A 27,930-nucleotide genomic window follows, 5' to 3' on the forward strand; every position below is an offset into this window, starting at 1 on the left:
ACCTGTGCAGGACTCGGAATGCCAGGGCCTATTTTGATTATCCAGACTAGATTATTCCTTGTCTACTTACAAATATATGTATAGAAAGTTCTGTCTGTTCTGTCTGTCTGTATAGATATTTTTTCTACTCTCATGGTACAGGTATAGGACCTGTTATCTTGAATGCTTGGGACCTGGGGTTTTCTGGATAAGGGGTCTCTGTTATTTGGATCTCCATAGCTAAACTCTACTAAACAATCCTTTTAACATTAATTAAACCCAAAAGGATTGTGCTGCCTCCAATATGGGTGAATTATATCTAAGTTGGGATCACGTTTAAGGATCTGTTTTATAACTTACAGAGAAAAAGGAAATTCTTTTTATAGAGTTGAATAATTTTATTAAAATGAGAGCCTATGGGAGGCGGCCTTCTCATAATTCGGAACTTTCTAGATAAAAGATTTCTGGATAACAGATCCCATACCTTTACCCAAATTTACTCAGGGATTCAGCACCATGACCCTATAATTGGGTTAGAGCTAGTTGAGCAGAATGTAGTTTATACTATTATAGGGAGAAATTGCACATTGCTAAAAGAGATAATGGAGGCCTGGCCAGCAGCACCAAAACCACAGGATAAAGGGGACTTCAACCCAAAAATAACATTTTAATTAAATAGAGTAGAATTCCAAGAAATTCTCCAGGACACAGTATTCTTGCTATATATATCATATCATTAAAACAAACCTCAGACAGCTGGAATTGTTCTCAGTGCATTCGTGAACTATCATAATCAACTTAAAGTGATACTCGCCTGAAATTAAGCGTGTCTATATTAAGAAAAAGGGAAGATAACTGTATATGACTCCTTTACCTTTTCTAATCTTCTTGGGCTGCAGTGCTGTAGGATAAGAAAGCAGCAGATAGTAATTCCTTACTATTATCCAAACAGGTACAATTCTTTAAAAAGCTAATCACTGATTGGTTGCTATAAGTAACTGCCTATGGGCAAATTTGCTCTGTGTTGATAAATGAGCCCCAGTGTCCTTTGAAATGGTTTTAAGGAGCTATGAGTATTGGAGCGATTGTTGGAGTTCTATGCATGCATCATGTTGCCATGTAACGATTTGTCACCTGCAGGATATTGCCTGTCCCATGGGAGACAAACTGCCCGAAAATGACTTTGCCATCCGGATCCATTAGTGCTGCCACATGTAAAACACTTTTCATTGCGAGAACATGCGTGAAAAGGCATTTAGCACAATAACCCAGGACCTGGGTGGTAAGGAATTTTCAGTAGATCTATCACCTGCAAATGGCATAGCTTTCCCGTGTGCGACTAATAACCTTGATTAATCAAAAAAAAAAAAAAACTGCCAAAAAAAGAGAGAAAATGAACACATATTTTTTACTTTGTTTTACCCAATCCTAACCCGCAATTAATAAATCACCCCATAAGAAACTGCCCAGGTACTAAGGTTGCCACCTTTTTCACTGAATAATACCAACCTTTGTGTCAGGGAATGGGTGGTGATGTCAACTGGGGTGGAAGATGATGTCACTAGGCGGGGAATTGGGAGGATCAGGTGGGGAAATGGGAGGAGCAGGTGGGGATATGGGCAGGGCACAGGTAGGCCTGTCCTTATAATTGGTTTTCTGTCTGTCAGCAAAGGGAGGGATTTACAGGTTATTATAAATTTACTGGCATTTACATTGCTGTTAAACTTGTAATTCAGGTCCCTGGCCCTACCTGGTGATTTAGCAGCTCGGCCAGCAAAATACCAGCCGGGTGGAAACCGTAGCTGGTACTAGGGTTGCCACCTGTCTGGATTTTACCCAGACAGTCCAGTTTTTGGAAGGGCTGCCCGGGTGAAAAGTTCCTGTCTATATTTCCAAATTAGGAAATCTGGACAGGACATTAAAGTGAATGACATGGCTAAAAGCCAATCGCTACATCATCAGTTACGTCATCAGCCCTGCCCCTAACATCAACCCCCCTCTACATCACCGGCCACCACCTGCCTCTATTCGCCAAAAGAAAAAGGTGGCAACCATAGCTGGTACTCACAGGCAAAGCAGAGTCTATACTAAAGGCCGTTCTTTAGCAGGCGTAAGTAGGTGCATTAAGAAGGGAAGTGCCTGAGTTGTCCACATTGTGTATGTCCAGGATACATTCTGGGTAACAAACATGGTCTGATTGTGTGCACTTTGCACCCCATGTAGTATATGAATCTTAAAGTATGCTGCTTGTTTAACTGAACACTTCATAATGCATTTTGTGCTGTTTTTAAACTGGTCTGCATCCAAATCTTTTATCGCATAATGTCTCTTCATCATTGGTATCAAAATCCCTCGCTTGTCGTAAATATGTTAAGAAGAATAAGAACAAACTTTGCACATATTTTATGGGAACGTGTGATTGAAACAAGGTTACTGATAAGCTAAAAATGGAAGTTTTACTTCACAGTCATTAGCTGCCCTACAATATAGAATGTGCCTAGTACCTACTGCCCATGTGTGGTCTTCAGAACTGATACGGTCGCTTATAAAATGGGGAAACAGCAAAATCCCATCAGCCGCTAATTCAGCACATGTCTAATGTGATCCTGTCATGGGCCAGGAGTCCAACCAATCAGATCTGTCCCTCTACTTGAGCAAAGGTCTGCTTGATTAGCATGCACATATGACCAGTTTGGTACCAATATGGAAGTGTGTATTAGAGGCAAATGTAACCACTTAGCAGTCAGTGTATTTTCCCTGTGGATCATGGATAGTGTTTAGTGGTCTTCTAGTCGTCTTCCTTCCCATCCAAATCTCTTGTATCATGTATAAATAATAAGCAGCCTGAGCAGTGGAAGTCTAGATATTAGGAGTACAACATTCAGAGCAGAGTTGGGTTAAAATGCAAAACATTTTAGTGTACAAATGAAATCCAATGCATTTTTTGTTCAAGAATGCTGCAGCTTATAATCAGCGAGCTTGCAGGCCGTCGAAGTGCGGTTAAGTCGTGGAACACGAGAGGTAAAGTGCAGATCATTGTGGAGAAAGCAGCTCGGAGCTGGAGCCCGACTGCAGAGAAGTCTCTTCTCATCCAAGGAGTCCAAGTGCCTTTCACACAATGATATCAAAGACTGGACTTGTTCTTGAAGAGGAAGGCATTTGAATCGTCTCTGGGCCAAGTAGAGGAAGGCTTCCACAAAGGCCTGCAAGGACATGCCTGCAAAGAGAACACCAAAGTTTATGTAAACACAGCATCCACGGTTTCAGTTCCAAATAAACCTATTGGTTAGTAGCTCAAAGATGTCATCATAAGGACAAAAAAGTTAAAAAAAAAAATACTATATATTAATGCTAACTTTACAACTAGGCTTAACGAGAAGAAGACAACCACATCTAAGGTTCTTAAAGGGGGACTGGCATTCGTAAAGCCTCTTTTTCCCCTCAAACAAGTAATGTAATTCTAAGCAACTTCCCAATATACATTATATTCTTATTATATTATATACAGTACATTAATTAACATGATAAATGGTATAAAAATGGTTTTATACTTATTCGGAAATGTAACTGCTACTCAGGGCCAGAACTAGGGGTAGGCAGAAGAGAAAGCTGCCTAGGGTGCAATGATAGGGGGGCGCTGGTCAGCTACCTCTGAAAGTCTTCTGCCTCCCACTAATCAGGGTTCACACCCCTCAGGCTTCCTTCCCTCTGTCACCCACCCCTCAGTCTAACTCCCCTCCCTCCTGTCACCCATCCCTCCGTCGTTCTCCCCTACTTCATGTCACCCTCTCCTCCATTGCTCTCCGCTCTCTCCTCCCTCCCCTCAGTCACTCTCCCCTTTGTCGCGGTCGGGCACGCATGGAGTGGGAGGCAGCCAGATTGCCTAAGGTGCCCTGCTGCTACTGATTATGCAAGGCCTTGCACCCGTATGACTTAACTTCTCAGCATCAGCCCACAGCTTACTGAGCATGTGCAGTGCCACTGACATTCATAAGATGGCCGATCAAGATCCAATATGGGCAGCTACAGGTGACAACTTTAAAGGCCTAGATCATTACTGCTCTAGGAGTGATGAATCCTGATAGTGGTACAGTTCTATATAGTAAAGACATCACTTAATTGTTAAGCTTTAGTTCTCCTTTGTTTCCTGGATTTGCAGCACTTTAGTCTGCAACAGACAATTTAGCAAAATACACAGGCCTATTATTATAAAAAAGAAAAAAAAAAGCCATGATCATTTTCACAAAAATTTGGCATCACTGTGCTGGCACTTTCATATGGGATTACTGGCGGAATCCTCTTTTCCAGGCTATTAAGCTGGATTCATCTCTAATGATTAGTGATGAGCAAATCTTCCCCGTCTTGCCTAAAAATTTGTGAAACTGCCCCGTTTCGCGAATTTTTCGGCTAAAAGAAAAAGAAATTTTGCGAAATGCATTTTACATGCAACAAATTTTTACACACACGACAATTTTTTTTCCAAATGCATTAAAGTCAATGGGCGTTTCTTCTTATGGCGACTGTTTTTGTCCTAATGCATTAAAGTCAATGGAGATTTTTCTAATGTGTGTTTTGTCTCGGTGAATTTTCGCGAAAAAATATGCACATGTTGGAATGTCGGAATTTCGCTGCGAATCCATGGCTGGCGAATAAATTTGCGCATCACTACTAATGATATAAACATATGATTAAAAAAAAGTAACAGAAACTGTGTTGGGAAAAAATTTCAAAATGAAATATTCATGAACCCCAATGGCAGAAGTCATTATTTACTATGAAGGGTAATGGGACCTGATTGAGACTTTAAGGAGAGCCAGAGCACATATCGAGAAATCTGGCCCTTTATGAGCATCCATCGAGCGCAGCATTATCTTGTAAGCTGTTTAATCACTGTTTACATATGAAATGTTATTTTTAATGCACGGCTCCCTAGTGGCTGTATAAGTTTGTTAATGCTTTGTGGATGGGATATAACAGAGCTGGTAATCAAGAGCCGATTATAACGACTCTCTGCCAAGTGCCAAACAAATCGAGAAATAATGTACTTTGATAACTGAGCTGTGATTCTTATTCATGGGGGCCATTAAACACAAAATGGATAAATATTTAGCGGAAACCCATCTCCAGCTTAATGAAGGGAAGCGGAACAAAGTACTGGAGTCCAGTTCAGCTGGCAGCCTGGGAAAAAGAGGCCAATGACCTTCCACGTCCTTTGTTGTTTATTTTCTGTTGGACAAAGTAATAAAAGGTATACTTTGTAGACAGTATACATTGCTCTTTAACAGCAGTCGACTCTTGCTTTATGGCAAGGAGTATATATATATGTGAAGAGAACCAGTGTCCCACAAGACAAACCAAGGAGTATTTAGCTAAAAACCATACTCACATTTAATACACTTGTTGCTTTGAGAATGAAGGGCGGCACCTCTTGGTACCCCCAATTTGGGTGATGAGGTCAGAGTACCTGCAGAGGCTCAATGGGAGGGTTGAAGTTTAAACTGGATGAGGCACTGGTCCACAAGCCAATGACCAGCACTGTAGCATGAAGGAGAGAAGTAGATTGAGGCTCAGGTGCAGTCGAATGAATGAGATGGCAGATCGCTAATAGCGCCTCCATGGCTTGCGGTTTTATTGCATCCATTCATTTGGCCAGTAAGGGAGAAGATGCACAATTCATTGCTGCAACTTTTGAAAAATGTCGCAACTAATTGCCATATCACAAATGACCCGCAATTTATCCTGGCAGCAGCTGGCGACTCGTAGGTTTGTCTACAGCCGCTAAGTCACCGAGATTGGGTTTTTTAAAAAAAGTTGTGTAGACAAATCATCATGTACTGTGGATATAGATAGGCACAGGGATCGGTCCTTTTTCTGACCAGCAGCTCCTCTTTTCTACCAGGTGTTGCGATTGTTTGAGCTGTCTCTCCAAATGAAGGGAAACATCAGAATGGCACATACTACTGGTATGGGATCAATTATCTGGAAACCTATTAAACAAACAACCCCCAATCAGGGCTGCCATCAGGGAGGCACTGGGGGGACAATTTTCCAGGGCCCTATGGCTTCTATATGTTAGGGGGGTTTAAGTCAAAGTGATAATTATTCGACAGTCTTTGCTGTTTTTCTGCAACTTCTCCCCGTAGGAGTTTTAGGTTCCTTTCACCGGAAAAAAAAATCTCATCATCCCATGCACAGCCACAAACAGATTTCACATTATCTGTCACAGGAATGAAATGCCAGCGCAGTCAGGCATTAAAGCCCTTGTGATCTCTCTATGGATAGAGATAGTGGTTATTATGCCAGCCATAATGACTGCAGATTGGCCAAGTTGGCTGGAAAAAGCTCATATAGAATCCTTTTATTTTTGGGGCAAGCCAAGCGATAATCATTAAAAGTAATATGGCTTGCCCATTAGATGCTGCTGTAACGCTAATAACTCAGCTTGTTTTGTGGCAGCTGGAATTGAAGCCATAGAGCAGTATAATGACTGGATACTGCCATGAAGCACACAAGCCATTATGGGATTGGTTAATTACCATACTAAATGCCAGTGAGGGGTTTCCTACTGTCATTTTCCATTCATTTTAGTAAAATTGATGCACTCCTTCTAAGTAAAGCAGAGCTAGAAATTAACATGGGGCTGCATTTTACAACCCTACTGATTCCCCTATGCATGGCATTTTCTGATCCCTGTAACTGCCCCCTGACGTCTCTTTGAACTTTAATTGTGGATATGGGGAAAGCAGGTTGTGTACATGTAACTAGCCCAAAGTCTGTGTACAGGTGAAGGTGTTGAAGCAGACATAAAGTGATATGGTCCTGTTCTCCTCCTGACTATAAACCCAGTGAAAATGAGGAGTGAATGGGTATTGGAAAGTTGTATCAGGAGTCAGAGGCAGCAGTGCAGAGAAATGGACAGACAGACAACATGACAGTTACACAGAACTATAAACCCAGTGAAAATGAGGAATGAATGGATATTGAGAAGCTGTATCAGGAGTCAGATGCAGCAGTTCAGAGAAGAAAAAAGGACAGACACAATAACAGTTACACAGAACTATAACCCCAGTAAGAATGAGGAATGAATGTATATTGGGAAGCTGTATCAGGAGTCAGAGGCAGTGGTGCAGAGAAGAGAAAGGGACAGGCACAATGACAGTTACACAGAACTATAAACCCAGTGAGAATGTGGAATGAATGGATATTGGGAAGCTTAGAATGATTTTTTTTTTCATTATGCCACCATTGTTTCTTGGGTTTATTTCCCATATCCCCTTTAATGACTTTCCCCTTAAAGGAGAAAGGAAACCCTAAAAAAAAAAACTAGGGCTAAAAATGATATTTTATATAATGAACTTATTGCACCAGCCTAAAGTTTCAGCATCTCAATAGCAGCAATGATCCAGGACTTCAAACTTGTCACAGGGGGTCACCATCTTGGAAAGTGTCTGTGACACTCACATGCTCAGTGGGCTCTGAGCAGCTGTTGAGAAGCTAAGTTTAGGGGTTGTCACAAATTATCAAGCGGAAAATGAGGTTGGCCTGTAATATAAGCTGATGCTACAGGACTGATTATTAAATTCTGATGCTAGTTGTACTGATTTCTGTGCTGCCATGTAGTAATTATCTGCATTAATTACTAATCAGCCTTATATTGTGAGATTTCTATTCTATGTGTACTGTATAATGTGAGTTGGTCCCTAAACTCAGTACATGACAGCAGCACAGAGCATGTGCAGTGAATCAGCAGAAAAGAAGATGGGGAGCTACTGGGGCATCTTTGGAGACACAGCTCTTTCCTGCTAAATTGCTGTGGTTGCCTTGGGCTGATACAGAATTCCAAAGCATAATATACAACATTTCTAGCTACTTCTTTGGTTAAGCTTTAGTTCTACTTTAAAAACAATGCCACCATTCTTTACAGCCTCTATAGAGTTGGACTTTGCGACACTTGCATACCTCCCGATTTTCACAGCTCAACCCACAGTCCAGGATTGTTACTGAAATGTCCTGACTTTCTCTTTGATCTCCTGCACTGAACAGCCAGTCAAATATACAATGGGGTATATTTATCAAAGAGTGAAGTTAATAGTGAAGTTCCGCCACTCTCCATTCATTTCTAGGGGATTTTTATAGGAGTATTTATCAAAGGGTGAACTTTCACTTTCATCCATTGATAAATAAGCCTTTCAAAATCCCATAGAAATGAATTGAGAGCTGCAGCATTTCACTCTAGTGGCGGAACTTCACTCTTTGATAAATTTACCCCAATGTCTTTGAAATGTAATTAAACTAAATAAGGAGCTTTTGGCAGAGAGCCAAGAATACTCAGCTCCTGCACTTAGATACATTTGTAACAATTTAAGATAAGCAGGTCTCTTGGGGAAACTGGGACTTGCAGTTTAAAGGGCAATTCACCTTCATTAGCAAAACTGTAATAACACATAAAACCTGACGCTGAAATGTGTTCAAACTTTCCATAACCTGCCAAATGACAGTATAATGTGGTGTTGTGCTGCACTGGTACAAACGGTAGGTTTCTCTTCATAAACTCTACTATAGTTTATATAAACAAGCTGCTGTGTAGCCGTGGGGGCAGCCATTCAAGCACAGACAAACAGATAAGTACTACTATAGTTTATATAAACAAGCTGCATGGCTACACAGCAGCTTGTTTATATAAACTATAGTAGTACTTATCTATCTACTGTGTATCCTGTGCTTGATTGGCTGCCCCCAAGACTAACTACACAGCAGCTTGTTTATATAAACTACAGTAGTACTTATCTGTTATCTACTGTGTATCCTGTGCTTGATTGGCTGCCCCCAGGACTACACAGCAGCTTGTTTATATAAACTATAGTAGTACTTATCTGTTATCTACTGTGTATCCTGTGCGTGAATGGCTGCCCCCAAGACTACACAGCAGCTTGTTTATATAAACTATAGTAGTACTTATCTGTTACCTACTGTGTATCCTGTGCTTGATTGGCTGCCCCCAGGACTACACAGCAGCTCAACAACACACCAACGCTTACAGCAAATCTTCACAAACTGTGGGATTTGCCATCAAAGGAGGGATCATAGAAATGAAAATGGGACTCAGCTTGAACGGCCAACTATGTTTTAAGACAATAATTCAACAGTCTTTCCTGTTTTTCGGCAAATTCTCCCCGTAGGAGTTTTAGGTTCCTTTCACCGGAAAAAAAAACAATCTCATCATCCCATGCACGGGCACAAACAGATTTCACATTATCTGTCACAGGAATGAAATGCCAGCGCAGTCAGGGATTAAAGCCCTTGTGATCTCTCTATGGATAGATATAGTGGTTATTCTGCCAGCCATAATGACTGCAGATTGGCCAAGTTGTCCGAATACTGATGGACCTAACTGTAGGCTAAATGGTTAGAAGCACTAGGGCCCACTGATAACAGGGGCTACTGGGAGTTTTCCTGGTATCCCAGTGGGCCAGTCCAACACTGCTCTAATAATAGACCACTTGGGATGTCTCTCTCCAGAGTATTTTGCAGGTATCTGGTACCGCTATGGGTGCTGTCATGGCACCGGCTTATGGCAATCTTTTTATGCATCTATATGAGCAGTGCCACATCCTGCCGAAATTGGGTGACAAATTCCTCTTTTTTCGTTGCTATGATTTGATCATTGTATGGTGTGGCACTGAATCACAATTCATTGAGCTGTATAATGAGCTCAATCTGATAGACAGCCCAGTACGGTTTACTTACACTATACATCCTCACGAGATAAATTTTTTTGGATGTAGTCTTGACATTGAATGGGTATCATTTGGACTACTCTCTTTATCATAAACCAACTGACAAAAACGTTCTGTTGCATTACACAAGCTGTCACCCAAACTCTATGAAAAAGTCCCTGCCAATTTCCCAATTTTGCAGAGTTTTGAGAAACAACTCGGTTCCAACTGTTTGTGATAAGCAAATCACTGATTTGTGGTATCGGTTTAAAGAAAGGGGCTATACAGATATGGTGTTAAGAGATATATTTAATCACGTGCCCGTGTGCCTGTCATATGTTGGCAAAACAGATCAGACTTTTAGGTTAAGAATGGATGCACACCGTTCAGCAATAAGCATGGCGTTTAGGGATGGGAGGACAACCAAACCAGTAGCCAAACATTTCCTAGAACAGGGACATAGGCTTCCAACATTCAATTTAGTACATTGCAATTGATCATATCCCACCTCGATGAAACTGTCTGAAATTTCCACCTTTGCTATAATATTGTTATTATATTGTTACTTTGAATCTTTGTATAATTTGATGGTTATGTTTATAACATGGATACAAAAGTATTTAATTTTTGAAAATTTCAAACTTTATTAAGTAACAATTGTTACATATATGTCTCTCCTTCTGGCTAAACAGTTCTCAGTTATGTGCACTAATGTGTAACTTCTTTGTTTTATTTATGCTCTTTTTCCGACACATGTAGGGTTGCCACCTGTCGGTATTTTACCGGCCTGGCCGGTAAAAATTATGCTTGATGCCAATGTTATTAATAGGAAAAAAAGGCAAGATATAGGAATATAGGCATATAGGAAGGCAACCCTAGACACAGGGCTGTTTGCTTTTATGTTACACAGTGGGTTGGTATACTCTGGTGATTGGATGTTCTCTCTTCTGCGCATTATTCTATTCCTTCTATTCACACCTGATTGGGTGAGTGCTTACACACTATGTCTATTTAAAGTGATGTTTTTACAACACCTATGGTCTTGATAATGGTCTTAAAAGGAGCTTGAAACGTTGGCCTGTTTTTAAATTTTTTCTAAAAAACATTATGTCTTTTTAAATAATACCTTGTGGAAGGCTCCTAGTGTGCACTCACGTTACATGGATCTGTATGTCACCAGAGTATGGCATAAAGGAAAGTTCACAGGCAATTCCATCAGGGGAACACCTTTGTTATCCATTTACACTGTGTGGTACCTTACTTGCACCTTACCAGTATCCCTGGATATAATTCTGCCTATTTTATCCAAGAGGGGTGGGCAGGGGGAGGCACTAAGTTATGTCCCTCACCCAAGTTAGGGAGCACTCAAGTCAGGGATCCAGCATTTGGTGCAAAAAGCAACATTCCCCTTTGAGCAGTGCACTTTTGTGCCCTTAGCACTCTAGTATTTGTGCCCCAGGGATTCAAAAAATGACCCCTAGTTTCATACAGTTATTAACCTTACCCAAACTTGTCCACCCTTCAGCAAAGTTAGTATAAAGAGATATAATGAAACCCACCTCCTTTGATTACTGCTGTGTTTTAGGCTTTACAGATAAGGATATATTCATTATTCAAGACATTTGCTAGAAAGGAGAATCTGATTACATTGCATCTTTTAAAAAATTTTCTGAACAGCCCAGGAGACATGTAAAATTAAATGATGTATGGCTTATTACCTGCGAATACCAAGAGTCACAGGTCTCAAAAAATAAACGATGTATGGCTTATTACCTGGAAATACCAAGAGTTATGGATTTTTTCCCCTCCTTTAGGTTAAAACAATTGACAGATTTCAGATGGCCCTTTAAACACATATTAGCTCTCTCCCTCACTCTGCGAGCCTTGCCTTGTTCCCGTGCCGAGTGCTGCTGCCCAGGGATCTGTTTGCATTCAGAATACATTAGGCACAATTTTAAAAAAGGTTAAGTAATAAGCTTTAGAGCGAGTATTACACGATGCCTGAAATGCTCTCAGCGGGAGACCTGGTTATATTTAAAGTGTTTCTGAATCTGCTTAAATATTCAGAATTTTCCTTGATATGAAATGCGGCTCCGGGTTCTCAGGCGACCCATACTTAAAGAGGTAATACAGACTTTAGACAGAAGAATAGCTGTTAATCTGTTTTACGTGCGGGTACTGCCGACGATGACTAGCAAGGGGCGCCTATGAAATATTCACTGTACACTTGCCTATGTTGCAACTAGATCTGCCAGATGGGTTGTCAGGGGGTCACAGGTCTCAAAATAATTACATTTTACTCCTTTAAACTTAATTTCCCTGTTTTTTTGCCCCCTGCCCTTCCGATGAGGTCACTTCTGGTTTGCAGCAACAGTAGCCCTTCCAGTTTAATGGTAGTCAACTGACAGAGCATCAGGTTTGAGGGTCAGGTAGCAGGTCCAAGTGGGTAAGTGGGTCTTTATCGGGTTTCAAAAATTGAACTGGCACAGGATTCTAGAGTAAAGACTCGTGACAAATTAAACAACATGGAAGTCTGTGTATAAACTGCAAAAATATGGCAGATTGAGCCAATTTGTGCCACTTTGCACCTTGGTAAAATACCCCATTGGTCTCCTAAATGATTGGTAGGCGTGATCATAAACAAAAAATCTTTAATTTAAATATATTTATCACTCTGATTAGCTTTCTTGGAAAGGTATTGTCCTTATTGGTGGATAGACACACAACAATGGAGTGTTTTGTTGGATCAGATACAGGGTGGGAGAGGGCAGTTTAGGAAGGCATTGGTATATAAGGAACAACTGTCTCCTTGGGTCAGACACAGGGTGGGAGAGCACAGTTTAGGAAGGCATGGGTATATGAGGAACAGTGTCTCGTTGGATCAGATACAGGGTGAAAGAGGGCAGTTTAGGAAGGCATCGGTATATAAGGAACAGTGTCTAGTTCGGTTAGATACAGGGTGGGAGAGGGCAGTTTAGGAAGACATGATTATATGAGGAACAGTGTCTCATTGGGTCAGATACGGGGGGAGAGGGCAGTTAGGCATGAGTATATAAAGAACAGTGTCTCGTTGGATCAGATACAGGGGGGGAGAGGGCAGTTTAGGAAGGCATGGATATATAAGGAACAGTGTCTCGTTGGGTCATATACAGGGTGGGTGTCACGAACGGCACCCTAAATCAAGAACGAGAGCTAGGCTCCCTGGTCTCGGCTCTTGCTTCTGCCTTTAACAGCTGCCTTTCACCTCGGGAGGAGTCCACGGCTAATTGGATGCCACCAGGTCTTGTTAAGAGAGGAGCAAAGCTACAGGTTCTGGACGAGCAAAGGGGCACGATTGGAACACCACTAGGAAGGCAGGCCAGACAACACAGCATGGAACAGGCAGGTCAGGCTAGCACAAGCAGAGTTAGAATAGTCAGACAGGGCGGAATCAGGATTGGAGAGCGTAGAATAGTCAGACAGGCAAGGATCAGCTTGAAAAGGTCACAATAAACAGGCAGGCGAGGGTCAGGATAAAGAGTTCAGAATAGTCAGGCAAGGCAAGGGTCAATAACCAGAGGATCAATAGGAATCACATAGAAAAAGCACCAGGAACAAACTAATTGAACCTAACAATGGGCAATGTTACAAATACTGAGATCCCTTTAAATAGTTTGAATCTCGCACCATTGCGCGATGACATCAACACGCTGGCGCATAAAACCTGGAACTGTGCGTCGTGCACACCATAGGGAAGCCGGCACAGGAGGAACACGGCAGCATGTGGCGGGGGAGTCCGCCGCCCACTAGACCACCAGGGTGAGTCCTTACAGTGGGAGAGGGCAGTTTAGGAAGACATGGGTATAAGAGGAACAGTGTCTCGTTGGGTCAGATACAGGGTGGGAGAGGGCAGTTGAGGAAAGCATGGGTATATAAGGATCAGTGTCTTGTGTGGTCAGATACAGGGTGGGTGAGGGCAGTTTAGGAAGACATGGGTATACGAGGAACATGTCTCATTGGGTCATATACAGGGTGGGAAAGGGCAGTTTAGGAAGGCATGGTTATGTAAGGAACAGTGTCTCGTTTGGTCAGATACAGGGTGGGAGAGGGCAGTTTGACATCAAGTGGAAATCAACTTTTTTGACAACCTGCACATCACTAGTTGCCACCTTTGGGGTGAAATCTTACTTATCTGTGGGGTGTCAGTGCTCTATGTGGGTGGCAATAACATGGGGTGGGGAATGGTAAATGAGGGGAGGATCAGGAGTTGTACATGGTGGGAGCTGAATGGAGGGCTTCAAGGGCACCTATCAACCTGAGGGGTGGGCCAATTATAGTTTTCTAAAAAATTGCCCTCACAAGCACTAAGCCATCCTGCCCCAGGAGGGAGCACCCATTGTAGCCATTGACATGTTGGGTGAAATGCATGTGCATCATGAGTCTCACAGTCAGTCATGGTTACTAAGCACTTGCAAGGGCAATTATTTGTAAAAACAACTGGCTCTTAGCCTGAACCTCTAGTGGGGGAAAAAAATTTTGAGACGTGATCTGAGACGTACCAATCTGAACGTCTCCTTTAAAAACCACCATGTGTTTGAACTCTAAATCTCCCTCCCCAGTTAGAGAATATGAGCCGTTTTTCTTGTTATTTTCCCTTTTTTTTTTCTTTTTCTTTCCATCTTTAGAAGAATGAGTCTGGGAGAGAATCGGCGGCAATTTATTTTTATAAAGCTGATCTCTTTCACAGTCTGGAATAAGGATTTCATAGAGAGAGATAAGGGGGTGAGACTGAGAAAGTGCTCTCTTTTGCCTTCATGATAAGGAGAGAGAAAAAATGAGCAGACCTTGTGCAAATGCACCAGCAAAGCATTCTCAATAATTACACAGAGAGCAATATAAATAGAAGAGGATTACTCTCATATCGCACATTTCTGGGATGAATATTAATGAGGGACATCATTATTATTTGCATTAATGGGACACGGCAATGTGAAAGAGGTCTCCGGTTGTGGAAAAGTATAAGTTGAGGGAAATCGGCTTCATACGGGCAAGTCTGGTGGTGCCAGTGCAAATGCATAGAAATGCAGCTTCCAATAAACCACATACTAATCCAAATTTGGCCATAGAAACTTGACCTTTACTCTGAATTTATTTCTGACACCTGGACCCACACCTATTTTTACCTGCTTAACCCCGCTACCCAATCCAATGCAACTGCTTTATCCACAACCCAACCCGCTGCCTACAATTAATCCAAAAGTAGGAAATGGCCGGCCTAGTCATGGAGGCACCCAAGGCAAGGGGGATTTCCCTCACCCAGAGGCCTGAATTAGGGGTAGCCACATAGAAGAGGTACATACCTTGCACCCCCTCACCACTGTGTCCTCTTTTGCCTACCTCTAGAGTTACCAACTTTCCAATGCAGCAAAACAAGGCAGTGATGTCATTAGAGCAGGAGGGATAATATAAGGGGCACAAGATGACATTTTGGGGTGACGTACGAGGAGCTATGATATGGTTTCATTTGGAACAATACTTGCAGAGTTTGGCTGGGCTGGCAAGCGGCAAACCTTAACCTAGTGGTTTTGCTGCAAACCTTAAGTGATGTCACAGCAAATCAGGAGTGGCATCACCAGAAGCTGGGGGAGGCAAAAGTGATATTTGTTTATATTGTGGCCCAGGACCTGACCATCATCCATACATACATCCTCAAGGCCTATTTTGCTATGATAAAGTGCAAAATTTGCCCCAAACTGGACCAAAGTGAAAAGTAGAGATGCACTTCATTTGGCCAACTACTGAATCTTCCAAAAAACGGAATACCAAAACTTTACCCTTAATTGTATACAGGTATGAGACCTGTTATCCAGAATGCTCAGGACCTGGGGTTATCCACATAACAGATCTTTCTGTAATTTTGATCTTCATACCTCAAGTCTACTAGAAAATCATGTACACATTAAATAAACCCAACAGGTTTGTTTTGCTTCCAATAAGGATGAATTATATTGTAGTCTGGTTCCAGTCCTGCCTGATCATGTTCCTATTCCTGTCTAAACCTGGCTATCTAGTCCTGTCTGAACCTGGCTATCTAGTCCTGTCTGAACCTTGCTGTCCAGTCCCCATTCAGGTCTGACTCTTTGTCCATGCTGTCCTGCGCCAGTTCTCCTACTACTGTTCTGATCTATACCTGCTCTGTCCTGTCCTGGCCAGTCCTGCTCTGTATGCCCGCTCTGTGCTGTTCCTGTCCAGTCCAGTCTAGTATGCCCACTCCATCCTGTTTCAGACAACTCTGACTCATCGCCCTTATCACCCTGTTCCTGTCCTACCTCTCTTGTGTGCACAGCCAGTCCCTAACTTAAGGACCCTCCCCATCTCTGCCTCCACATCACTCCCTACCCTATCCTTGACAGAAACAGAGTAATATTCCACTGTCTGGCCAAATGGTGGCAAGCCATGTTATTTTGATCTTATCCCTAACTGATTTGTAATGCAAATCATGAAGCAGAGTAAGGCACTCAGGTTTTATCTAGGACAGGGGTCCCCAACCTTTTTTACCGGTGAGCCACATTCTAAAATAAAAAGAGTTAGGGAGTAACAAAGCCATGCAAAAAGTTCCTGGGGTGCCAAATAAGGGCTGTAATTGGCTATTTGGTGGCCCCTATGTGGTCTGGCAGACTACAGCAGGCTCTGTTTGGCAGCACACATGGTTTTTATGCAACCAAAACTTGCTTCCAAGCCTGGAATTCAAAAATAAGCCCCTGCTTTGAGGCCACTGGGAGCAGCATTCAAGGCTTTGGAGAGTAACATGTTGCTCGAGAGCTACTGGTTGGGGATCACTGATCTAGGATAACAAGGCTCATTTCTGTATGCTCACCATTGACTATTAATAATCCCTGTGCCTTTGGCAACTACATGGTGGCAGCTGTCAACTTACTGTGCCCCTGACTGCTAAATAGGGCATCAGGTTCCAAACCTTATGAATGTGCGGAATCCAGTTGGTCCAAGCTTCATGGTACCCTTGATGCCGAGGAATTGTAGGAAGATGGAAGCCACTCGTTCCACTACCCGCAAGTAATTGAACTGCTTGGAATATTTCGGAAACACTTGCTTGAAGCAATTAGATGGAATAGAGCTTTCTGGAAGTTTATTCATCTCTGGATCTACTTGCTCGGTTGACTCTATGTATAACCCCTTGTTTGTTTCCAATGTGCTTTCTGAGGGATTGGACCTGAAAACAATCATAAAGAAAAATAAAAATGAGTCCCACCACACAGGTTAAGAATTTATGGCTTCTTGCCTATTAATAAGTCCATAAACAAGGACAGGGCATGGTGCAAATTTCATCATCTTACAGAAGGGAGGAAGATGATTGCTTGCTCATGAGTACCCCAGCCAGTGCAGTTTTCTGCTAACAGGAGCACTGGCGTAGGGTTTTGGGTAAGTCATTACAATCCTTGGAGGATACCCTAACATTTGTCACCCCCCCCCCTTGCATTGGAACTTTCCTTGCTACATTTCATTACAAAGTGACCTTATTTGCTGCCCTACACTAAATGTAAGTTTTTGGTTTGTTTTTAGTTTAATTTCAGGTTTTTTAGGACCACATTAGAAAAAAAAAAAATTAAACCACTCTAGTGGCAATCCTACATTTCACAGAGAGTTGAAAAAAAAAAAAAGATTAGCAAAAATAGTGGTATTAAAGAGTCTCAAACCCAGCTGGTGGGATATAAAAAGGAACATAGTTTGATACCAGGTTCGAGGAAGAAATTTATTATAAGACAGTCTTAAAACCTGAGCTATCTGCTGTATTAGAAATCCAGGCAACGTGCCATCCAAACAAGGCTTTCTTCCCCAGTAATAACACTTTAAATGCCAATGATAATGTAGAAAGGAAATATAATGCATCCTAGCAAGAATGGCAAACAAGATAGAGAAGTGATAAAGAACGTTGTGTAATGCCAAGCGTATATATTACAACCTGATAAAGGGACTTGTCACTGTAACCCTGACACAGGGAAACAGGATCTGCTGGCAGTTGATTCTTCTGATATCTCTCTCCCCAACTACTTATATACTGAATAATGCTGCATATAGAGCAGTTGTACCGCAGGGTAACAGCACAAATGTCAATAGAGAAGGTTTCTGATTCAGCATGGATAGTATTCACTGTGTAGCCTGCGCCTCTATCAGCATTTGATTTCAATGATACAAGTTATTGGATGGTTGTTGGGTTTTAAGCTCCCCATAGAAGCGACGATTCTTCTTGCCGAACGACCAATTTTTGAGAAGGCCAACCAATCCTTCTATATTATCGTGAGGTTAGTGGTATTCGAACGGTCGCACATCTTACGATTTTTCGGCCGACATCTGTCAGGAAATTGATCGGCCAGGTCAAAAAATCTTTGTCGGTCCCAGTGCAATCTATCTATGTTTGCAAGGCCAAGCAGGCAGCTCCCCTTTGTTTTCCTGGCAAATTGGTCTTTTTAGTTGATGGTAAATTCGTTCCGAGAAAATCGTGGTCTCACGATGAGGATCGGATCTTTTAAAAATCTCAACATCTATGGCCAGCTTTAGAGGCACATTTATCAGAAATCAGTTGGAAGAAATTCTAGGCCACTCACTGTCATCACCACATAGCGGCAATACCTATACCTAGCTGCAGCTACAGGGGAGCAATATAGGGGGAGGCATGAGATATGAAGGTACAGGGGAGCAACATAGGGGGAGGCATAAGATATGAAGGTACAGGGGAGCAATATAGGGGAGGCATGAGATATAAAGGTACAGGAGAGCAATATAGAGGAACACTTCACCGAAGGCCTTAATGAGAATTTTAGTTATACGTGTTTCTTACGCGAGATAACTTTTTAACCTTCTTACGTGTTTCTATTTTTTACAGCTAAGAACTGCCAAGTGATAACGTAGAATATTAATTACTAGAAATCCCAAGGGCAGTAAGGTATCAAAATATTTGTATAATGCAATGGATTTTTATAACAATGTAATAATGGATGTGAATTTGTTAAAAAAAATAAAAACATTTTACACAATATTTTTACACAATATTTAAATCTTAATATGGACTGCACTTGGACACTTTAATATTGAAGATGATTATTTTGTAAACCGTTTTTCTGAATTGGATTTATTGGATTAATAAGTATTCTTGTATTCCCCATAAGGGTTAAATGTTTGAGAAAGTTGAATGATGGGAAAAGAAGGCGTGGGAAGTTGGGGGGGAGGCATGATATATGAAAGTACAGGGGAGCAATACAGGGGAAAGCATGAGAGATGAAGGTACAGGGGAGCAATATAGGGAAAGGCATGAGTTATAAAGGTACACAGGAGCAATATAGGGGGAGGCATGAGATATGAAGATACAGGGGAGCAATATAGGGTGAGGCATGAGATATGCTGGTTCAGTGTTGGAATATTGTGGAATATTGATATTTAGTATCCAGGCTTGGTGTCACCTTGCAGGTGCTGGCACCAGGGTCCCAATAAAGAGACCAAACTCAATGATACGATAACTCTTAAACTGCATCAAAAACCTGGTACGAGGGTATTGTTGAGCAAATCTTTGGTATTGTGGTTTAGTAGGAAAATGCACAGGAGCAGTAGTGTTCATTTCCATGCATCAAGACAAAATAAGGTATTTTATTTCAAACAAAGAAGAGTATTTAAAAAATGAACGCCCACATCTAAAGCCAAAGGCCCAAGAGAGTTGCTGGGGAGCCCCTATATCACCTCTATGCCTGCAACTTCCCCAAAAACTTATAATAAAATCCTACAGGGATAAAAGCATATGGCACCAGCTATATCCAGTAAACTTTTGACAGATCGTGAAAATATCGATGTCGTATTGGATATTCCCCTTGAGCCGTTGCTGTAGAACTCCGTTAGTGTCATTAATCTTCAATTGCTATCAAGTTGTAGAAACTTATGAATATGGATCTGAGATTATCTATTGTTCATCCCCAGATGGCCACTTATTCTTCACTCCGATTCTAATGACGTTTCCAATGAGTGAGTGAGCACTTGAAACCTTGGAAGGCGTAAAAGTGGCCCATAATGTTTCATATAAAAGCTATAGGGGTCCTTTACCTTCATGTACTGCCAGTCTAATACACAGGCCTTTAAAAGCTCAGATTCAGACAGTAATTCCCAAAATTTCTCAGATTACGACAGGTATGCAAGTTTCTGTTCATTTCTTTCAGCGGGATGAATTCTTATCCAAATTGCTTATTTAGAACATAAAGTTAATATTCTCACAGTCACCAATTCCACTCATAAATCATCCTTCTATTCAATTATTCATTTTTAATATGCAGCACATTACACAAAGCCAAAGATTAACAGTCTGGAATTGATGCATGGATTTCTGTCCAACAAACAGTAATAAAACCAGAGACTTTGGCAGGAACGATAAAGCTTTGCCTTTTGTACCAAGCGACCCAAAGGCCAATAAAAAGGAGGACTATAAGTTTTCCATTGTTTAGAGCAGGTTCTAGACAGGAAGCCGGTTCTGGAACTGTAGGGCTATTAAATCACTAGTTATTGAAGGCCAGTTAGGGTGGGTACCCCTGGAACTATAGCAGGGTGACTGTTACCCCAAAGTTTCTATATATCTGTAACCTTGTTATGAGCTAAGGGGGACCAGCCTAAAGGCCAGTTTGGGGGAGATTTGGGGTGATTGCTTATTTGTTCCCTGGGTACCCCTGGAACTATAGCAATGTGCAGGCCTGGACTGGCAATCTGTGGGTTCTGGCAAATGCCAGAAGGGCTGCTGGATGGTTCCATAGAAAGTTACCATAGAGTGGGCTGGTTTGGGGCTGTTTGGGCTGGTAGGGGGCTGTTTGGGCCTCTGCATACTTGGAATGGCAGGGCCTATTTTGACTCCCAGTCCAGGCCTGGCAATGTGTCTGTTACCACAATGTTTCTATATATCTGTAACCTTGTTATGAGCTAAGTGGGCCCAGCCTGAAGGCCAGTTAGAGGGAGATTTGGGGCTAGTGTTTATTTGTGCCCTGGGTACCCCTGGACAGGGCCACCATTAGAAATCACGGGGCCCCGTACAACAAATTTTTTGGGCCCACACCACAGTTAAAAGAGCACATAGACATCAGTGCTAAAAATGGTAAACCCCACACACACAAGTTAAAAAAAGCCATTGATGGTCAGGGCCCCCTGAAAAAAAAACTGTGGCGACAGGGCCACCATAAAAGTTTTTTTTTAAAAAATATTGATGGTCAGAGTTCCCTTACAAGTTAAAAAAAAATGGTGCAGGGCCCCCCATAAAAGTTTTATTTTTAAACAATGGTGTGTTCAGTAGAACTGAACTCGTGGCTTCAGGACTTCTCCTTTTGTGACTGTGGGTCTTTTCGTGGCTTCAGTACTTCAAGTTGGCTCCTTACGTGACGTCGGGTCTTTTTGCGGCTCCAGGACTTTGGCTCTTCGAGACTTTGGCGGTTTGGGACTACAAAAGATGCAGCATGGCTTCGGCGCTGTCAAGGGGGGTCGAATTTTTTCGAAAAATGCAGCGCAGCCAGTTAGGCCCGGTACAGTAGTACCCCCTGTGCCCACCTGATGGAGGCCCTGCCCCTGGAACTATAGCAGGGTCACTGTTACCCCAATGTTTCTCTGTGCTTGTTATTAGGGAGGATTTGTTAGCATTATACTTTTGTGAGCCCAGTTTAGAGGGGACCTTGTGCTGAGATATAAGTGGCAGCATCATCAGACAGGTCTCTCTGCTTACACAGTGGAGCACAACCCCCCTGTCTAGAGGTGAGCGTGAAGGACGATTACTTCCCCAGCTTACATGATAAAGCACAAGGAATTTTTAAATACATTAGGAAAGATCAGCTGTGTTTATAAAGGTGAAATGATTGATTAAATATAATTAGCTGTATGGGGACCTAATATGCCAGCACACCATAGAATGCAAGTCAATAGAGAGACAGACTCTGGTGCTTAATGGAAAAATATAACTGTATGATTTATTATTAAAACAACTTGGCTTAAAATTCACATTAGACCGCAATACCCTTTTTAGTGAGTCCCACTGGCTGCAGCTGTTGCTCCTGGTTCTACAAGGTACTATATCTGCTCCTGGGTACAGTAATTAGCTCCAATGCTGAATGCTTTGCCAACTCAGCTGATTATACTGCATTGTGCATGGCCTTCTACATTACATATGTTACAGGTCTACTTGTGTCTATTCTACAGAAGGAGTGTTTCTCCCTTGAGGTAATAACCCCCATCTCAAGTGGCTAATTCTTACCAAGGACTCAGAAGAAGGACAGATTTTACTTACACAAACTACACAAGCCTAACTTCTTAAGTGGGATATTCAGCTTGGGGTATGACTGCACAAAGGACTCCTTGGTCTGAATTCCCCCAAACACAGTTCAAAATAAGGAGACCCAGGGGAGAGCAGCCAAGTAATTCTGCTTCCAGTGGTCCAATGTCTTGACACGCCCCTGTTCTTTGGACCCCAATACATAAGCCAAAATCATAGTCCTTACACTTCACCAAGATTGAGTTCTTCTTCCTCTCTATTAAGCTGTTGTTTCTTTATTACAATAAAGATATCGTAAAGCATGTTCACCCATGCACTAGGCTAATTAGACGGGTCTATGGAGACTTGCATGAGAAAGACCTCATCAAACCTGCCTCAAAATCAGAATCAATATTGGCCTAATGAACAATAAGCTAGTGACTCGGTCTGAAGGAGCAACTTGGAAGCATTTATTTACCTGTGTATGACCAGCTTAAGTCCTTGCACACCATTTGCGTTATTTTTCCTCTCTATTGTTTCTTTATGACAATAAATATATCGTAAAGCATATCAACCCATACACTAGGCCAAATTGGGCTGATACACCCAAGAGGGGCCTATGGAGACTTGCAAGACAAGGACCTCATGAAAAAGGTCCTTACTAAAGATGATTTTCAAACCTGCCAAAATATTTTTGGCCTAAGGGACAATAAGCTGGTGGCTCGGTCTGGAGGAGCCAAGTCGGCAGCATTTATTGGCCTGTGTATGCAGGATTAAATATTATAATATAACTGCCTACCCTCCCTCTATGAGAAACGTAGGTGTGGAATGGCTTGAAATTTAAACCTACTGATGATCAGCATCACCTTCCGGTAAATCAATGATTGATACTGTAACTAGTGCTTTGTCTACTCAGCTTGGGCCTCTTGTTTGCCCTGGTTGCTCTTTTTTCTAAAAATGCCTGTACACCGAAACCATTGTTTACACATTTGGCCTCTAAAATTGGCAGCTGATGGTCCAGTGTATGGGCCAAAATTATCACTGTCCAATCTATAAGAGGTCATTCAACCATAACCTTCGACCAGACAGAAAGTCCTACCAGCTAGAGATCATGTTGGCTCATGGATGCAGTCAATGATAACTGCTCCGAACAGGCCACATGAAATTTCAGTGTTGGCCTGGCAGATGAACATTCATATTCATGACATTCGAGAAGCCAAACTGGGCAAAGATCTGCTCATTATGTTTATGGTAGGCAGAGCTAGGCCAAGTTAAAACTAATGGAGGTGCTGCACAAAACACAACATAGCAACTGCAAAAAAGGTCCAGAACGTTCCTTATGCATTTCAGTAGCATTCATCGTGACTAATATCTGCGTCCGTCTCAAAACGTGAATTTTGCATGACAGGAGGAAAAAAAACAACATCATATTTATAGAATCCTTGTTTTACAAATTATTCTATGCTAATTAAGGTTTATTTATAAAATATTTATGTTATCTTTTAATAACACGGCAGTGATGCTAATAAGAAAATTTGTATTTCCGCAATTTAAGTCTCTCAAGACGACTTTCATTTTTTTTGTATTTAAATATTACTTTCATTAGCAAAATTATTAGCCTTTTAGTAAAGCCCTTCTTACGTCGGCTTCTGTTTAACAGCCTATTAAAAATTGTTAATGGCTCGGGGAAGTGAGCTACAGAGCTGAAATGCTACAAATAGGGCAGTTTAATGAATATTCAGTTTCATTTTGATGTCATGGGGCTATTTTTTAACACCAAGTAAAACAAAAATATAACTTTAAAAGAAAACAGTCAGTGGCGAAACTAGATGTTACTGGGCCCTACCGCAAATTCATTTTAGGGCCCCCAACATATCCAGAGATTGTCCTGTTTTACCAATATATTTTGAAATCATTATTTGGGCTTCATTGGGACCCCTGGGGCCAGCTGCAGCTGCAGGATTGATCCTGGAGCTTATAACAAACTAAAAGTCTGTTTACGTGATTAGACTGAGGTATTCTCAGTCGGATTTTTTTTCAGTTTGAGCCCAACCTTGCAGGTCCAACCATCAGGCTCCAATTAGCTAGGAACAAAGTTACAGACATAGGAGCATTGCTCCGCAGTATGAGAACCACTGTTCTAGATCTTTATATTGGTGTCACTGTGTAATTCATATAATAAGTGATGATAATAATAATGTCCAAATGGAGACCCACTGGCTAAATCCCATACTCTTAGGCAGGGTTCTCCAACTTTTTTTTTTACCTGTGAACAACATTCAGATGTAAAAAAGGAGACTCTGTTAGGCAGTACACCTGGTTTTATGCAACAAAAACCAGGGATTCAAAAATAAACACCTGCTTTGAGGCCACTGGGAGCAACAGTCAAGGGGTTAGTGAGTAACATGTTGCTCAAGAGCCACTGGTTGGGGATCACTGCTCTTAGGGATTTAGAATGTCCACTTAATTTATCCAAGGACTCTGCAGACTTAGCTTTAAAGGAGAACTAAAGCCTAACTACAGAAGTAGGCTAGAAATGTTGGACATTATGTTTTGGGTTTCCGTACCAGCCCAAGGCATCCACAGCCCTTTAGCAGGGAACATCTGTGCTCCCCATATTCTTTTCTGCTGATTCACTGCACATGCTCTGTGCTGCTGTCACTCCACTCACAATATACAGGGCACATAGAATAGAAATGTCACATTATAAGGCTGGTTAGTAATTAATACAGATAATTACTACATAGCACCACAGGAACCAGTGCAACAAGCACCAGACTTTAATAATCAGCCCTGTAGCATCAGCTTATATTACAGACCAACCTAATTTTCTGCAATGACCCCTAAGCTTAACTTCTCAACAGCTGCTCAGAGCCCACTGAGCATGTGAGTGTCACAGACACTTTCCAAGATGCTGCTATTGAGAAGCTGAAACTTTAGGCTGGTACAATAAGTTCAGTTATATAAGTTATATAAGTTATATAAAATATGGCATTTTCAGCCATATTCATTTTGACGGTTTAGTTCTCCTTTAAGGTATATTGATTTTAATAAAGTATGGCTCCTATCATGTGGTTAATTCTATATCTAGTCCACTATCTGGAAAAAGCTGGATAGAAATTACTTAGAAATGAGCCCAAGGGTCTATAATACAAGTCTGCTAAAGGGTATTGTGTGAGTCTTTTCTGGTGATATGATGGTCCAAAGGAGAATTAAGATCAGACTGGAACAAATTGGAAAGGGTGAAGATTTGGAGAGACTGAGATAGGACAGTAGTAGGGTAGAAGAATACAAAAGCAAGGCAGGACAGGCTCGGACACCCAGAGAAGGCGAGGTGGCCTTGGCTTCGCTGCAGTGACAAAAGCTAAGCTTCAATGCTCTGGACAAGAAGTAAGAAAAATCAAGGATCTATATAGGAAGCACTCAGCTGTGATTGGATGGCCTTAACTACCCAATGAGCTTGCTAGGAAATGATACACACACCTGGAAAGGCAGATAAGTCCAAATTCAACAGGCACATTTTTCAATTGGCACCTCAACTGGCACCAGGGTCTCTTGTTCAAATCCCTGCAAATCCTCTCAACATCAAACCATGGTTGGCAAGTTAATAGACAAATAATATTACGAATAAAAAAAGAAGCATCATAAAAAAAAATCTTTTAAAACCAAATAAATGCAGTCATTAACAAGCACAGTAAGTGCATCAATCAAACAATACCTCGCTAAATGGCATTTTGCACGCTCCATGAGAGGAACCACTGTCGCAATCAAACACAAACGCTCCTTTGTCACTTCATTTTTTCTGGATGCAGATTTGTTCCGTGTCAGAAACGAATTGTTGCTTAAGATAAAATCATTTGAGGGAAAAGGGCCGCCGAGCAGATGCTAAATTATACAGAACATCACGGTCCCACGTCGAGTCATTTTGGCTTCTTTTTAACATGAAGGCAGATATAATCTCCTTGGAAGCAGGATCAAGTCTGGGAAAATCTAAGTTCTGGTTTTAAATAGAATTTTAATTTTAATGAAAGCTGCAGGGAACAGAGTTTAAGCGCCTTATCTTTCCTACCTGGTGATTAAGTTAATTTATACTTAATGGAAACAGATATTTCTATTCCCAAGACAGGGACAACATCTGTCCGTGGTGATGTTTTCGGAAGCCTTAAGCTGTTGGTGATTGATGCCGTAAAAGTCGAGACAAGCAAAACTGTCACCAGAAGCAAGATGTGTTTTTTTTTTCTGCTCACTTGTATTTAACTTCAGACAAGCAGAAAGGATTCTATTTTCTACTTCTAAACCATGCAGAGAAAAAATAATATCCTATCTTTGGCAGTGCCTTAAATGATTGTATGCAATTGCTCAACCCCTATGTGTACAATCAGTATTTTAAATGTCACAGAAAATAGGAGCATTGTTTGGCTGCAGAACGGGAAGCGATAAACAATCTGGTGAGGCAGTACAAGCGTGACTTTAAAGGAGAAGGAAAGGCTGTATTTACTTGGGGGTGCCAAAAGTTAGGCTGGTGCTCCTATCAGCAGAAAACTGCACCGGTCTGGGGGTTCTTCCAGCGAGCACCACAGAGCGATCGACTTCCTTCTTCTTCTTTCTGCAAATTCCCAAGGGCAGACTCATACGCAGTAGAACAAAATAGCGACATATTCATTAAAGTGCGCACCCACCCGAAGAAAGAAGTAAGCCGATTGCTCCATAGTGTGCACTAGAAGAACTCCCGGACCGGTACAGTTTTCTGCTGATAGGAGCACCAACCCAGGGTTTCAGGTAAGTATATACAATCACTTGTCGTTGCCTAACTTTTGGCATGCACATTAGAGTGAAAAGACCTCAGCTTTTTCATTCTACTGCGCACAAAGTTTCCCCGGGAAATTTGAAGAAAACAGAAGCCGGAAGAGAATCGCTCCATGGTGCTCCCTGGAATAACCCTGGGCCAGTGAAGTTTTCTGCTGATAGGAGCAACGGCCTGTGGTTTCACGTAAGTAAATACATTCACTTGGGGGTGCCTAACATTCAGCACCCCAAATCGGTAAACGACTTTCCTTCTCCTTTAAAGGGCACCTGGTGGGCAAAAATATTATCCTCAACAAGGCCCGGACTGGAGGTTCTGAGAGGGGCTGCTATAAGGTGCCATAGAACGTTACTATTTAGTGGGCTGGTGGGGGCTGTTTGGACCTCTGTGTACCTAAAATGCCAGGGCCTATTTTAATTCTCAGTCCGGAGCTGTCCTCAGCCAAAGGTGCAGGTTAATAGAGCCCACACTCCGTTTGGGGGTAACAGTTAGTTTTTTTTTAAATTGTCCTCTGCCATGCTAGGACACTTGATGTGGAGGGAGCTTCCGGTGAAAGCAGCCATGCTGTGTATATCACATGCACATAATGAGAAAGTCACAGCATTTGCTTATTATACGCATGTGTGTGCCCCAACATGGCTGCATACCATGAGCTCCCACTGCGAGTGGGTGGCAATTTAAAAAACAAAAAAACAAACTACTATTACCTCCAACTGGATTGCGGGCTCTTTTAGCCCTCACCTTTGGTTGGGGATAATATTTTTGCCCAACAGGTGCCCTTAAAGCCCGGATCTACTCCAATCCCCGCTCCATCTCAAAACTTCAAACCAAAATCTGCCTTGAACTGGCAATAGACGTTCAGATTTTGTTCCTTGTATGATAAACGTTCGGGTGGCAACAATCTAAAACTAGCCATTCAGATTTAAACTGTAAGCTTATAATAGGAAAAATAACAAATCAGAGGACATTCTGGCCATTAGATGACTGACAGCAATCATACGAAAGTTATGTCCGTTAAATAGTAGTGACAGTCAGCCATTGCCATCGTTAGATAAACAACACATGCAAATATGTTATCAGTACCCCTGTCCAATTGACAAAGAAATCGCCATGGTACGAAAATTGTGGGGACGATTGTTCTGACTCCACAGACGACGGGGAAAATGCATGAG

At 41.8% G+C, this 27,930-nt stretch overlaps 1 protein-coding gene across 1 annotated transcript in view; it reads right to left on the reverse strand.

The window, feature by feature from the left end:
• Positions 1-629: 629 nt before the first annotated feature.
• Positions 630-27,930, reverse strand: part of LOC108699921 (tubulin polyglutamylase TTLL11) — a 97,601-nt gene continuing 70,300 nt past the window's right edge. The window contains 2 exon segments of the mRNA XM_018232610.2: positions 630-3,196; positions 16,651-16,905. Of these exon segments, the coding sequence (XP_018088099.2) occupies positions 3,091-3,196; positions 16,651-16,905 (361 nt within the window). The 3' untranslated portion in view covers positions 630-3,090.

This window comes from Xenopus laevis, chromosome 8S, assembly GCF_017654675.1.
Source record: "Xenopus laevis strain J_2021 chromosome 8S, Xenopus_laevis_v10.1, whole genome shotgun sequence".
Taxonomy (NCBI): Eukaryota; Metazoa; Chordata; class Amphibia; order Anura; family Pipidae; genus Xenopus; species Xenopus laevis.